Raw genomic sequence first — 14910 nt, 5'->3', positions numbered from 1 at the left:
GAAACAGGAAATATGAACGACGCATTGGTTGTTTACCTTTACCGGGAATCTGATTAAATCACCACTTAACACTGGCTGTGGCGATGCCTTTGAGACGTGCTCGAAGGCTGTATTTTTGTTTTTCCGCCAAACCACTGTTTTCTAGGTTAAGAAACCTGAGCCATTCATGTCATCATCTGGTGTTTGTGCAGCTTTATCGTAGTTAATAATACCTTTAAAGTCTGTGTTGGTACACAGGGGCCTGGGAAAGCTGTAATAGTGGGTTAGGCGACCCAGGCAAACTTCACGTTCTTCCTTTGGGCCAGCTGAATTATAAATAAGCACATAAACATATCGATAAGCATGGACATATACTAGAGTTTTGGATTACAAAAAGAGTCTTGGCGAGGGCAGGGGTCGCTGGCTGCATTAGCAAACGGGTATCTCTGAGCACATTGCTGCCTTGACTGGTGTTATCTGCGCGGTGGGTTGTGGGTGTGTGAGCGTCGAAGTAAAATGGCGGACTTGGCAAACGAAGGTGAGTAAGTGGCAGAATGAGAAAAACAATACAGCTACTGTGGCCATGTAAAGCGTGTCTGTTCGTGGTTTGCATATTTGATAGCTGAAATCAAGCAACTGTGGCACACGTAAATGGCGACTTCAGGTGGATTAATAACGTCGCGGCGTTTATAAGGTTACAGCGTTAGCAAACAGGCTAACAATGCTAACGCTGGGCTTGGGGTAATACCTGGAATGTCTTGGAACGCCCTCCAGTTCTGCCTGTCAGTTAGCCGGTTTACCTTCTAACGCTAGCACCCGGCTATTTATAGTCGGTGTGTGTGTATTTGTTGCCATTTGTGGTGAGCTAAACGATCTAAGGTGATTATAAACGCCAAACTTGGCTAAGCCACATTTGAAAAGCACAGCGTGTAACGAAGCTAATATGTAAGAACAGCAGTGATTGGAAACAGTGTCCGTGTTTATTTCATGTTGTTAGCTTTACGTTTTAGGTTTGCTTGACGTTCATTTAGGCGCGTAGAGGAAAATGTCAGCCAGTCAGACAATGCTTCGGTTTAGCCTCTGCTTGTTTGCGCGTTTTCTTATTCCATCAAAATCAGATTGTCATCTTGTTTGGCTTCTAATATGGGAGAATGAAGCGAGGACTGTAGTGACATTGTTTGTCAGGCGACATGACTCATGCTGGTTGGAGCGCATTAGCAGGCTAACTAGCCATCGAGCTAAACCTCCCTGGGCTTTAAGGAACAACCAGTGGCGCCGACTATTTACTGAAAAGGGTCAGATGGGTATATATGCTAACTGGTTAACATAAGCAAGGGACGCATTGGGGCTACTTGTATTTCAGATGTGAATAGAAGTGTTTCATGCCGGAAATCTTATATTCATTGGACAAGTTAGCTGATTGTGAGACAGACAGCAGATACAAAGGTGGGGGTAAAATGTAGGTCACACAACATTTTCTTTAGTTTCACACAAAAATGATCAGCTTAAACCATGCGGAGCGTGTGTCAAAGCGGTGATTGTCGCTTCAGGAAACAATCGTGGCTATGTGCTGCCGGCTTTTGGCTGATATCGCATGCATGCATGTTTTGCGCAGCTACAGCGATGCTACACCTGTTCAGTGTGCAGGCCTGACCCAGACAGAGGAAAACCTTTGTCTGCTAACGTTATAGGATTACACATCTTACACCAGGGTACAGTGTGAACATAGTCGTTAAGTGGCTTGAGCTGACATCATGTTATCGCCTAGCCTGGCTTTAGTTATTCTTGTTATGTTATGATCATAGATTATGGAGGCAAGAAAATACCGGCGGAAAGCGTCATAATTTCTCATTTAGTTATTTATTTATTTAAAATTACACAGTCTCTGTCTAGTTTGCCCATTCTGCAATACGTGTATTTGCATATCTCACATTTGATCACGTTATTTAGTTTATTGTGGATTGTTCACTTTAGGTAAACTTAATGTGATTTAATTGTTCCAGGAACTTCTAATAGGATTGTATGGTTAAGTTTAGTGTACTCGGTTTGATGGCATGATTTCGCCTGGCTGGTTGACACAGATAGAAATCAGATTGTTGTTAAGCTGCATTTTTGCAGGTCATCTTTTTAAGTTTCTTACATTTAAATTAGTTGTGAACAGTTGTTTAACTCACTGGAATCTTGACCACAGCAATTTTTGAAAAGTTAGACTTTTTATTTTTAATCAGCTGTACAGTCTATAAAATAGAAGATGTCCAAATACACTTACTGCTGCACACCTTAAGTTAGTGTTTAGATGACTAGCCTACATCTTTTCTTAACAGACAAGCCTGCCATAGCGCCCCCTGTGTTTGTTTTCCATAAAGATAAACCACAGAAGGTAAGTTTCTGTTTTGTTTTGCTTTTCTTTATCTATAAGGGCTAAAATTGCCTTTTTGAGTTTGCAGATGTTATTTATGCCAACATTTAGTCAAGCTGAGTTTCTGAAAAGCACACATCCTAGAAAAGTTGTTGGATTCAAATTTGTCACTGTTAGCAGCATTTCCTGCAAAATCAGCGCACATCTTTCTTGCTAGTTTGTTTCTAATTTAATTAAGTCAAATTTTCATGCATTTAAGAAAGCTACCTAGGATTTATGAGTAATGGTGCTCCTTTGGTATAAATAAAACCCCCCCCCAAACATTTTGCACTTCCTTGCAGAGATCTGCTGAGGGCTCAAGTGCAGAGGATGGAGAAGGTAAATGAAATATCCAAATTGGCCACTTTGTTTGTCCATGTTATCTTTCTGTTTAAACTGACATACAGTCATTATCATTTCACTTCATTCAGATTCAGATAAAGATGAGGGAAGCTATACTCCCCCTGTGAAAAGGGAAAGGACCTCATCATTCCCACCCCCACATTCTGGTAAGGGCACGTGATGACTAAGCAAAGCAGAGCGTTTACTTTATGTTGCTTCTTGCCTGTGGTGTACACATTGATTTGTATGCTGAGTGCAGTGCCTGTCTGTTACTTTGCAGTTCCCAAGAACAATGTATTCATGCCCTCAAGTTTCTGCCAGTCTCCGACTGGGAACTCTGACTCCGAGCCAGGTGAGCAATCTAGACCACTATTAGTTTTCCTTTCACAGCTTAAAGGGCCCCTGTGGTTAAAAAAAAAAAAAAATCTCAGTATTAAAAATCAAACGCTTCAACAATTTAAGGCAGTTGGCACAAGACGCTCACTAAAACTGGTAAATAGTAGCTTTTGCTCACTTAAAGATTTTAAGTCACAGATCATTTTGGTAATTCTAAAAGTGTCACAAACTCTTAACTCTCACCAAGTTGACTCTTAGTTCTAGTTGACTCTTATTTAGCTATTTTACTCTGATTTTGTCCATTCAGTTTTGACTGCTGTCCTTTCAGAGTCTTTACTGCATAAACATAAACTGAAAGCAAATTTTTATAAATGTAGTATTGGTATTTACTTTACAACTTTTTGAATTATTCAAAATATTTCTGCATCTTGTTTTTGTTTGGCTTAAATTTAAGTCTTTGTATTTAGTCTGGTTTGAGATTTCACTTCTCCTTGCTCATTTCTCATTTGGCTCTCACTGCTCCAAAGATCTGTCAGTTTGTGTCATGTGTTGCACAAAGACCGTTCAGTATACCAAGCAGGGAGAAGTCTTTTTCTATATTTTGTAATTTGCCGCCCTCTCAAAACCTTCAGTAATACAGAAAATTTGTTTTTCTTTTAAGTTATAAGAACAATATGGCCTTGAGTCGCTTGTGATCCTGCCTCCATGCTCTGAACTGCCAGATTCAACTGGTAAACAAATGTGTGATGCTTGAATTTAAAAAAGGCAGAGTTAAGGTTAACATTAGTAAATACATAGGGTTTGTTATTATGATTTCCTAGTGTCATGTGGTGATAGCTGACAGCAATTTTCCAAGTGCCACTGCTACAGAGGACTAGCTTATTGGGTATTAAAAGCTAGTTTATTTAGCGCCGTCTTAGGTGTCTATGGTGTCTTTCTATGAATACAGTATGACTTGGATATAATAGCTGTTCCCACATTAGATCCTTCTTTGTAATTGAAGTATTTCTTTCTTTGCAAATGTATAAAATATAACCTGAAATTCTAAACAAGTTGCAGCTGGTAGGTTAGGGTAAGTTGGGCTTTAAACTTTAAAGGTTTCCGCTTCATGACCTTGCTTGTGCAAGCTCCTTGCCAGGGTTAGAGGTGTGTTTGTGTCAAACTAAAATTTGTCATTTTTTTATGTTGTTTATGCCCTTTTGTTAAGTTAAAAAGCCATGTAAATCCCCCCACCCCAAACAATAAATTTAGTCATTTGCAGTTTATATATCTGTTGTTCATTTGCACAGGAAGTCTACAAGGCCAAAAAAGTAGTTATGTTAGTTGGCATAAATTAGGCTAATGGGAACAAAAACATATGCATATTTGTTAAATAAGAAATTAAACAGTAACTGTAAGGAGAGGAAGTTAGGGTGAAGCTGGATTAACAACATTGTTTATCAGTAGCATATCTCTAACACAAAGCTTGTAAATAATTATCTTGTGGTAACTTTGCTTTGAACTCAGCAGCACTCGTCTGTGTCTGGTTTTCCTGCCAAAGCATAATATTTATAGGATGTCTGACCAGTAAATTTGTTGTATCACTTTAGATGTTAAATGATTTTGTTTAATTTGTGAAGCTCAGCTTAATCAGTCATTTGCCGAGTAGCCGTTCATACTTTAATTTGTTGAATCACTTTCATCAAGGTCATATTACACTGGTAAGACGAGTCAAAATGGGGGAAAATATCATTATGAAAAATACTGACTAGTTAATAGAGATATGAAATTATTATTGCAGAAGCACTTTAAGGGAGAATAAGGAAGTATGATTTTTATGGATTTTTTTTTTAATCCCATCTCTTGTCAAAGATAAAAGTGACCCAATCTTCTTTTTTTTTTTTTTTTTTTGCTTTAATGGCTTGAGCTCAATTGAAAAGTGACGTAGAGGTTTAAATCACTAGTCAACAGATTTACGGAGAGGACTTCCACTTGAGCAAACAAACAGGCTGTAGATAATAACTGCCTGAAGCATGTTACATAATGTGTGTATTTGAAAGTAAAAATAATGATGAACAGACTCAAAAAATGTTGTTAATAGGGACGCAGAACTACACTATGTGCTGGAAGTTTGGTTATTTTAGTTGCATTTAAAATGTTTATAGTGCTTTTATTGCTTGTGTGGTTTTTTTCTTCATTGTTTGCATGCATGTCCTGAGAGTTGCTGGTTAGTAAAAATGTTGAAAGATATTCACATTCATTTATATTTAATTATGCAAATACTTCTTATAATTAGATTGAAAATGTTTTTCTTTAGCATCTGTGTAATCTAAGCTTCACACATTTATGCACACTGGAAGGGTCTCCTAAACGCTGAGGACAAACAGGATGTGGCTTTTCGCATGTGCTTTTGGGTTTCTGTTCTAGTGCTGATTACTTGATGGTATCCCAATAAAGCCACTGAGATGAAGAGACGGCGGTAGAAATAGATCAAAGGCCCTAGAGCCCGCCATATTACTGAGATTCCAACACAACTCTTAAGGCCGTACAAGGGTTGCTGTGGTAACTGGCTCTGTGGTTACAAAATTTGCAAAGACAGAAGAGCATGCTCACATTAGGTTGTTGTTGTGCAATACCTGAATATGTTTTTTTTTTAACTTTTGCTTCTTTTTATGGTTTGTTACACCAGAGGAGAAGCCCGTGGGGTTCCGTTTAAAGCCACCGACTCTCATACATGGACAGGCACCAAGTTCAGGTAGATGTTTAACATGTTTTTGTGTTATTTTTACTATTTATACTATGGTTTTGTTATATACCTGACCACAAAAATCTGGCAAGTAGCTTTTGTAGTTGGTTCAGTTTTTCTGTTTATTTGCAGTATAATACAAAAGCTATTGCTGGATTTGCATGAAATGTTTTTGCATTAGGTGTTACTTGGTCCACACATACAAAATATTTGGAAAAGGTTTCTACTGTTTTAGATGGAGCAAAATTGCATCATATCTTCACAATTACTTTAGATTTGTTACTGAAATAAGAAAAACTGGCAGATATCATCAGATATCATCATGAGGCTCAAAAAAACCCATCTAGATGTAAACTCATTGTTGATCCAGACACTCAGTTCATGCACAGGGTGGAGGGAACTTTCATCCTTGGCAGATGTTTACTCAGACCGATCCTGTTCATTATGCATTATCATTTATTATTCAGGCTTTATCTGATGAGGACATTTAATCTTAATTATCAGCACTGACATTGGTACAGTCCTCATGAACAATTGATGTGATTATACAAGTTACAACTATGTTTGAAAGCTGTCACAAAAAGTCAAGCATTTGAATGCAGGTTATGGTCTGGAATAACATCAGATTGTGCAAATATGCCGCCCCCCCCCCCCCCCCCTCAAATGAAGGGATCCCAAATGACTACTAATGTCATATTGACCTACCCCTTACTTGTACTCTACTCCCAGGCAAAGCTTTGAATATTTGCAGATTATTTTTAGTGAATCCAAAAAATTCTTTCTGAGCAGCCCACACATCAACATGTACATATAAAAGATATAACTGTGTGTACAAAGCATGAGAAAAACTGCCTCGGTTGCAGGTGTCCCTAGTCAGAAACCCAAGGAGCAGCAACGCAGTGTCCTCCGCCCTGCAGTTCTCCAGGCACCGCCCTCTAAATCACATTTAGAGTCCAGTGAGTAAAGCTCAGAGTCTTACACTCATTAGTTAATCACATGTAATTTAAGATATAATTGCAGTCGTTGTTCTCACTGTGCAAGCTGTTTTGCTCATGAGGTGTGTCGCTTCAAATGCTATCAGGATAGGTGAAAAGTTGGAATAATTTCCCTTTTTTTTTCTGTCTGTAGATTCCAGTTGTGGAACCAATGGTGTGAAAAAGTCCTCAGATGGTGCACCTGTGACCCAGTCCCTCTTCCTGAACAACACAGAGCACTCAGCCACGCTGACTAAGACACCGGTGAGAAGAAGCGAAACCTAAACAATTTATAATTAGGAGACAGAAATCAAACATGACTGCATTTCCTGCAGTTTTTGTTTGTTGAGTTTTTGTATTACAGTTTTTGCTTGTGTGTTTTATTTGTCCTGTTGACATATTTGTCTTTTTACTGTGTTAATAGACACAAGTCATAGAATGAAAAGCTCCAGCATAGAAAATTCATGTTTGTTTTTTTAAAAATGTTTTTTGTTTACATTTGATTAAATAATATAAACCTATTTATTAAAACATACATGTGTAAACTGTTACTACAAACATGTTACTACATTGCAACACTTGCTTTTCTGTCATTACCTCAGGTCTCCATCGTTACAGGGTTTTTGTTTGTTTGTTTCTTTAATGAATCTTTCAGCCACAGCTGAAAAAGGCAAACATAATTTGACTAACAAAGAGAAACCACACAGGTTGCGTGAGTTTGCTCCTCGTAGTGTTCAGAACAGCAGTCCAGCCAGTTTCAGTCATTTGTTTAGGCCAAATAAAAATTTGTGCTGTGACTGTTTTTAATAAATTAATTATGATTAGGCTTCGGTTTCAGCACCCAATAAAGTCCAAATGACTTCAAAGTGATGACTCATTCACATGCGTATCATTTGTACAAGTAAAGCAAACATTTTGGCTTCATTATTTCTTAAGTCATAAGTATGTTAGAAATTCTGATAATTGAAGAAATAATGAAGCACAGATGTTGCTTGGACACATTTCTTCAAACAGCATGAAAATGAACGAGACCGCCTTGGAGTCATTTGGCCGCACATATATGTGCTTCAGCAGGGTTAGCATAGTTGTATTCAGTTTCCCACAATACTGGATATTACAACTGTTGATTCTTTGTAAGGATGAATAAAGGAAATTGTACGTTTTTATCCTGTGCATAGACCCTAAATCCACTGTTGTTGTCTGCAGCTGGCCCTTCACTAGCTCTTCAGAGTGTTATTACTAGCCACTGTCTAAAGCTATGCAGCTGGATTTGCAGTGAGACCAGAGACTCGGGCAGCTTGCTGATTCTTATTCTTGATTCTTTATGATGGGAACTTCACACTACATTGCATGAATTAACTAGTAACTAAATGATCTGCAATGAGTTTCATCCAGAAATATTAACTATATTGCTGTGCCACTAATAGGCTTGCTAGGTAAATGGATTTGCATTAGGAAAATTAGGCACGTCTTGCTGCTGTATGCCACTTTTCTAGTATTTTGGCTACATACTTGACAATGACCCAGACTGCTAAAAGTGCAATGTCACTTTTTTCTAAGTGAGACTGGGTCCCGTTTGTTTTTATGCAATGCACAGTCAACTGCAAACACAGTTACGGTGCAAGTTGCAGTCAGTGTGGTTTATGGAAGATATTAATGAAACTTGCTGCATGCAGGGGAAGTTCTTGTTGGTAAAAGATCCTTCAAATCTGATAAAGGCTCAGTGAACACTAGTTATATTAGTTGACCCTGCTGCTCTGTTTCTTCCTGTTTCAGAAACATGAAAATGAGGAAGATGGCTCGAGTGGTAACAAGGATGGAGAAAGAAAAGAGAAGAAAGAGTCAAATGTAGCAATATCATTTGTGTTTGGTCAGAATATCAAAGACAGAGCAAAGGTGAGTTTTCCTTCTGCTGGCTGTGAGCAGGTGAATTCGAAGCAAGAATTTTTGTGTCAAGCAATAGTGTGTGTGTTTGGTGAAATTGGATTTAAAAAATAAAGTTTTCTATAGCATGTGTAGCACCATCCTGTTTAGTACATAATGTGACGTTGTTGGTTGGTTGCTGCTAATAGCTAACATATGGTAATGTTAGTCTAACTGGTGACACAGTGCAAATGCAACTAAGTTTCTTACCAAAGTGCAATCAAGAAGCCTACCATCATCAGGATGTTCAGAGGGGAATAGATTAATGTGGGCGATGACCCAAGGGGGGGCACACAGGAGCTTCCAAGGAAGAGATGCCGTAGTTCTTGGAACCCTTCTTTGTTTGTTTTGGTTTTGAAATTCTGTTGGGAAACTGCTGTGGAAAATTGTTTAGGTAAGCACATTATCTCACTGATAACTTTTACTCACTTCTAATATGAAGTAAATTAAAATAAGTGAAGGGGAGTGAGACGTGAAGAGTCCCACCTGCGAAGATGCTGATGGTTATCAGGATTCCTAATCTTGCTTTGATGAGAAACGTTATGTTTGTAATGCATGTAGTAACCAGTTATCTTGTAGTTTCGCTGTGCTTGTGAAAAGAAAGATTTAACTTCGAAATAACTGGGGGTTAAACCTACTGATCCTATTTTCTGGGTATGCACTCTGTCGGCTGATTGGTCGCTCGGTCTGTACACCGACCTCATGAGATCAAATCAAATAGTGGGGAAGGTGCTTGACTCCAGCTAGTTGGTTCAGTGAACATCTGACTCAAACAGGCTCTCCCTCACACAGACCTATTTTACAAAGTCATCTACAAACCTGAGCATTATGGCTAGTTTTGGTAATTCCCGTTTCAGTGCAGCTAGCCAACAGTGAAGAAACCACTTTCTGCCTATGAGACAGAGTGGACAAGATATTCTAGTTTTTGTTTTTAACATAAAACTCATTGCTGCAGTCAGGGGCACCATAAAAGTGAGCCTTAGGCTGCTTTTTAGCTGTCACAAGTTATATGCTAATAACCAACCCACCTAATGACATCACATTCTTCACACAAGATGGCACTTTTTTTTTTTAAGAGTAAGTGGAAATATTTATTGTGAAACTTTAAAGTGGACATGAAACAAGTGCTTACTTATTGCTTGGACCAACATGATGCTTGGATTACATCATATTGGGTTGGTTAAGGATTGTCTGTAGAGATTTCTTAATCTACTTTCTGTCGTAAGATTTCCTTCCTGTGTGTCTCTCTCTCTCTCGCTCTTGCTCTCGCTCTCTCTCTCTCTCTCTCTCTCTCTAGTTGGAGGAAAACAATAAAGAAGACAATTCAAAGGACGGCGTGCCACTGGACTCTCAATCAGAGGGCACAAATTATTTCTTGCAGTACATCTCTACCACAAGGTAATTAAAAATGTGTTCTACTTCTACATTTTTTTAAAATAGTATTTCTGCAAAATTCAGTATTAACTTTGATCAACGCGTTGATGCACACTTGCATTTCTGCCTTTTCAGTTCAAAAAATGCCACAAACAGTGCAGACAGTGGAGCAAAATTTGTTTTCGGGCAGAATATGTCTGAACGAGTTCTGGTGAGTTAATAGGGTGAATTCAATAGTCTGTTTACCTCCTGCAATACTGCAGAATTCCTAATGACTACAATTGAACGAGCTGCAATGATTAACTCTGTTGTGTTTTTAGAGTCCACCAAAGGGTGACTCTTCAAATGAGGAAAATAAAGACGTGTCAGCTGCCCCTGCTTCAGAGCCCTCATCGCAGGAAGCCACCCCAGAGAAAGGTAAAAAACCCACCCCTCCTATTATTTACAAAAATGGTTGCTATTTGGATTGATTACTAGTAGGTGTAAGCACAAAACTTTACTCCACTCAAGACAAAAACAAGACCTGTGGGCTTATGACTGTATATTCGTTTTATATTGTCTTAAACTTAAAGTCCACCTAAAAAGAAAAAAGCTTGATTTATGTCATAGAAGCAAGGTTTTAAAGTGTCCAGGGTTCGTGTCTTAACATACAAAAGGGGAATACTGAGTGAGAGAATATTTTACTTTGTTCGGTGACTTTGAAAAATAATTTACCATTTCATAGCTACTCAGTGCCCAGGCAATCATAAATGTGGGCGCAGAGCTCAAGTGCCTCTGCTCTGGAAATGATGCAGAGAACATTATCAAGCTTCTCTGTTCGGGGATGGAAGACAAGCTCCTTGATTACCCTGCAGTAGCACTGTTTCTGTGTTGCTAAAGGATCAGTTATATGTTTGTGTTTTATTTCACCAGTGAACAACGTGTCAGAGTCTTTGGAGGAGTCTGCAGCAGCATACACCAAAGCCACAGCCAAGAAGTGCATCTTAGAGAAAGTCGATGTGAAAACTGGAGAGGAATCAGAAAGCAATGTTTTACAGGTGAAAGACAAGGCGGGGTATTTCACTTGAAGACGTGCAGCGAATAACATGGTGAGAATGTTTTATAATCTTCTTTTTTTCCCCCTCCTCTTTTACTTCAGATGCAGTGCAAGTTGTATGTTTTTGAGAAGACTGCTCAGTCGTGGATAGAGAGAGGTCGGGGTTTGCTGAGGCTCAATGACATGGCATCGACAGACGACGGCACGCTACAGTCCCGTCTAGGTAAAAGCACCTTCAAAAAGCTGCTGGAGAGAGGAAAAAAAAAAAAACCCTTTCTGTTATGAATGTGCACGTTTGTTTTTACAATTCAGTCACCCAAATAGCTTTAGCGGACGAAAGCATCTGATTGTTTTTACTGTTATTCTACCGGGACAGGTAGGGGCGACTATTATCTCAGTAAACCAAAACATACCTTTTGTTTTGATTACACGTGTTATGACAAAACCTAACAATGAACACAAGAGGGAGTCTGTTCCTACTACATGGCTCTGTTGACTGGCCACCGCAGTAGTATTGTGGTAATGTTTATATATGGTGGTTTCATTCAGACAAATCAAAATCTAAGTGGACAAGCATTCTGAAGTTTTGTTTTTAATGAATATTCAACAGTTTCAGAAGTTTCCTTTCACTGTATCCTGGTTAATATTTGACTAGACTGTGAAATCCTGGTACAAATCACATTCTCAGTGACAGAACAGAGCAGTTTCTAGGACTATAGCTGTGTATTTACTGCAAATACTAGTTGTGCCTGTTTAGTGAAGAGATTTTACAGTCAGTGGGCTGAAATGGTAAACACGTGCATATTTGCATCTGTATGTCACTGCTGTCGTGTGTTGCAGTAATGAGGACCCAGGGCAGCCTCCGGTTGATCCTCAACACTAAACTTTGGCCCCAGATGCAAGTGGACAAGGCCAGCGAGAAGAGTGTACGAATCACTGCCATGGACACGGAGGACCAGGGTGTCAAGGTCTTCCTAATATCGGTATGTGTTACTAAACGTTTAACATTTGAACATTTCATTTTTCCAAAGGGTGTTAGCTTTTAAGTGTTTTTCCCCTCCCTGTGTATACATCAAAAGTAAGAAAAACACAGAAAATTGTAATTTCTTTTTTTTTTAACAAGCATTGAAGTGGTGAAACATATTCTGCCTCGGTTTCACGCTGTCCCTTCCACTGTTAATGCGTCTTTATCATCGGTCTCATTCTGTTTTTGTGTATTTTTCCTCTTTAGTAAAGGGTGAATACATTTCCATGTTATTAATTTGATCAGCTCAGTATTGTCCTGTGATATTAAAACATTCAATGCCTACAGTTGGTACAAGAATACTGCTTTCAAACATATTATTTTGAGGTAGTTAAAAACTGTTCTTAATAAAATGCATTACTTCCTCCCCCAGATGTTTAACATTCCAGCCGTTCTGTGGGTTTTGGAAAGCATTTAATCTGAAACATCTGCGTATCGAAGTGGCAATTTTATAATTCATATAACACATTTCATTAAATGTAAACTCAGTGTGCATAACCCAAACATGAAAAACATAAAAACAAATGTAGGCTTACTTAAGTCAAAGCAATAAAAAACTAACTTTACAAGAAAGTTTAAAAAAAGAGGCTTTAAGCTTGTTTTGTAAAGTGTAAACAGTTGTAAATGACCTCAAGTCAGCAGGCAGCTTGTTCCAAGGTTCAGTTTCCACAGTAACTGAAGCACCCTCAGCACACTTGGATCTAATTCTGAGAATAGTTAAAAGATCTAATTAGGTTATAGATACTGAGAAAGTCAGAGATGAACTGGGAGGGCAAACTACTGAGAGCTTTATAAGTTTGTAGAAGTACTTGTACAGGTAATTCTGTGTTGAACTGGGAGCCAGTGAAGTGACTTCAGTAGCTGGGTAATATGTTGAAATCTGTAAGGACTCTGGCTGCTGCGTTCTCAACAAGATGAAGTCATCCTACTGATAATTTGGAAAATCCTGCAAATGGAGCGTTACAGTGTACCAATGCAATGTGCATGTGTCATGTCCATGTGGCTGAATTTTGTTTACACTTTTGCATATTTAGGGTAGCTCTAAAGACGTAGGTCAGCTGGCTGCAGCGTTACATCACCGTATCCTGGCCCTGAAGAGCAGGGTGGAACAGGAGTCCGAGACCCCGGCAACAACCATCCCCGATGCCGAGGTACCGCAGTCCAACGAGGATGACAGCGACGAGGAGGACAATGCCTCTGCCTCCGCTTCAGCCTCTACTCCTGCTACAAGTCAGTGATTTGTATTTCTTATTTTGATTTTCTAGTTTTTACTGCAGCAGCTCTTGTTTGTTTTTCAGTGATTCAACTAAAATACCTTTGCTGACATGTTGCGACTCTGCTCCTGCAGGTAATTCAGAGGGAGGAGAGAGCCAGGCAGCTGGAAGCACATAGCGTCACTCTTGGAAAGCCTGCTGAGATGCCGCTGTAGAAGCATTTTGCTGCAGGCATCTCCATGGACACCCCATGACCAACGTGGGTCCTCCAGACCAGTACTTTTGGATATTAGAAGTCTAGCTCCAGGAAATAACCCCCTGTGCCGGAGTGTCTCACCCAACTCGTGCAGTTCATCTTCTCTGCGTTCAGCGTAATATCTGGAGTCGTTTCTTCCCGCCCTCTCCTGTTTTTGTGTTTAATTTTTGTTCTCGAGTATTTTTTTTTTCTTCCTCTCCCCGATAGCAAAAATAAAGACTTCAAAGCTTTGGTTTGGGACTTCTCTGCTCATCATATTGATGAGTGTAAGGGTGTTTTCCTCTACATTTTAAAGTATGGCACATGTTAAGACTGCAGTTTCTACTTTGGGACCTTTATACTCACTCTACAGCCGTACCTCTGGACACCACACATCCAGAGGAGCTTCATTCACATCGTATTTGACTCGTCATCCAGTCGTTTGTTGTTTTTTCTTTTCTTTTTTTTTCTCTTACATCAAGTCCAGCCTTCCTCTTGCCCCCCTCATCCTGACCAGTCTGTGCGTTAAGTTTTGGCAAATGTAATTTATTTTGGGCTGTCATTTTCATGAGGCATCTCAACACATATGTGCTGTTTGTAATGGCTAGCCAAGACCACTCGAGTTGTCATTAATAGCAGTTTCTTATATTTCCTATTGACCTATATTATAGCAAATAAAAGACTGAAACAGTGCAGTTTCCGCTAATGTGAGTTAATGATTTGGGGACAAAAGGGCAGTTCACCACAATGTTTCGTCTAGATTTCTACGATGTGTTAGTCATTCAGCGTCTGGTTTTTACTTTTTTCCAAAATTAGAAAAAACATGAACTCACCCGTCTACATTCTGCATGTAACTGTTACTTTTCTCCTTTTCCAGCATCCCAGGGGTTTATCGTGTTGATTCATATTTTTATGTTGAAGATTTTTTATTTTTATTTTATCCATTTACATTTGGAAAAAAGGTTTTGAATGAAAGAATTCATGTGTGGAAAATTTGAGTGACAACTGTAATACCCTTTGAATGTCATGTACATTTGAATATATCATCATTTAGTAGCGCACCATGTTTTCTCATCTCCAGCTGCCCCCTTTACAAAATAAACCATTTTGGACTGACCGCTATTGTTCCCTCTGAAACTGGGTTTTCTGCACTAGCAAGAGGGGTATCAGTATAGTATATGTAATACTTAGACATTGTCTCTAGTGATAAGTAGTACCTGTAAGCAACAGTACAATAATGAATAACTCTCTAAAGAGGGAACAAATTTTACCCTTGGACATAATTGAATACGTGGAATGAGAACAGCCTATCTGTTTTGTATTCATGTGCTGGATCTGGCCTGCAGGTTG

The 14910-nt window shown here is 39.0% G+C and overlaps 1 protein-coding gene across 5 annotated transcripts; it reads left to right on the top strand.

Annotated features, from left to right (window-relative positions):
• Positions 1-406: 406 nt before the first annotated feature.
• On the top strand, positions 407-14677 carry ranbp3b (RAN binding protein 3b). 5 transcript variants are annotated; one of them, XM_026149536.2, is made up of 17 exons: positions 408-517; positions 2304-2359; positions 2680-2716; positions 2809-2886; positions 3000-3071; positions 5724-5789; positions 6644-6736; positions 6909-7018; positions 8531-8650; positions 9975-10075; positions 10187-10262; positions 10372-10468; positions 10964-11088; positions 11190-11310; positions 11928-12070; positions 13146-13341; positions 13460-14677. In XM_026149536.2, exons 1-17 carry the CDS (start codon positions 496-498, stop codon positions 13501-13503), a joined length of 1557 nt encoding a protein of 518 aa, XP_026005321.1. In that variant the 5' UTR covers positions 408-495; the 3' UTR covers positions 13504-14677. The 5 variants fall into 5 exon arrangements, with proteins under 5 accessions (XP_026005323.1, XP_026005321.1, XP_080148319.1 ...); XM_026149537.2 differs by having other exon boundaries at positions 450-517; positions 2346-2359; XM_026149538.2 differs by lacking the exon at positions 6644-6736 and having other exon boundaries at positions 407-517.
• The last annotated feature ends 233 nt before the right edge of the window (positions 14678-14910 follow it).

This window comes from Astatotilapia calliptera, chromosome 18, assembly GCF_964374335.1.
Source record: "Astatotilapia calliptera chromosome 18, fAstCal68.1, whole genome shotgun sequence".
Classification (NCBI taxonomy): Eukaryota; Metazoa; Chordata; class Actinopteri; order Cichliformes; family Cichlidae; genus Astatotilapia; species Astatotilapia calliptera.
The sequence above is the reverse complement of the archived record's forward strand: the minus strand, read 5'-3'. Positions and strand labels throughout refer to the sequence as shown.

What these genes read in the sequence shown, in the direction of transcription:
- ranbp3b (XM_026149535.2), top strand. Translation starts at nt 2,276, where the DNA reads ATGACTAGCCTACATCTTTTCTTAACAGACAAGCCTGCCATAGCGCCC. An exon ending in CAGTACATCTCTACCACAAG is followed by an intron (nt 10,076 to 10,186) that starts GTAATTAAAAAT and finishes CTGCCTTTTCAG; the next exon opens with TTCAAAAAATGCCACAAACA. An exon ending in CACGCTACAGTCCCGTCTAG is followed by an intron (nt 11,311 to 11,927) that starts GTAAAAGCACCT and finishes CGTGTGTTGCAG; the next exon opens with TAATGAGGACCCAGGGCAGC.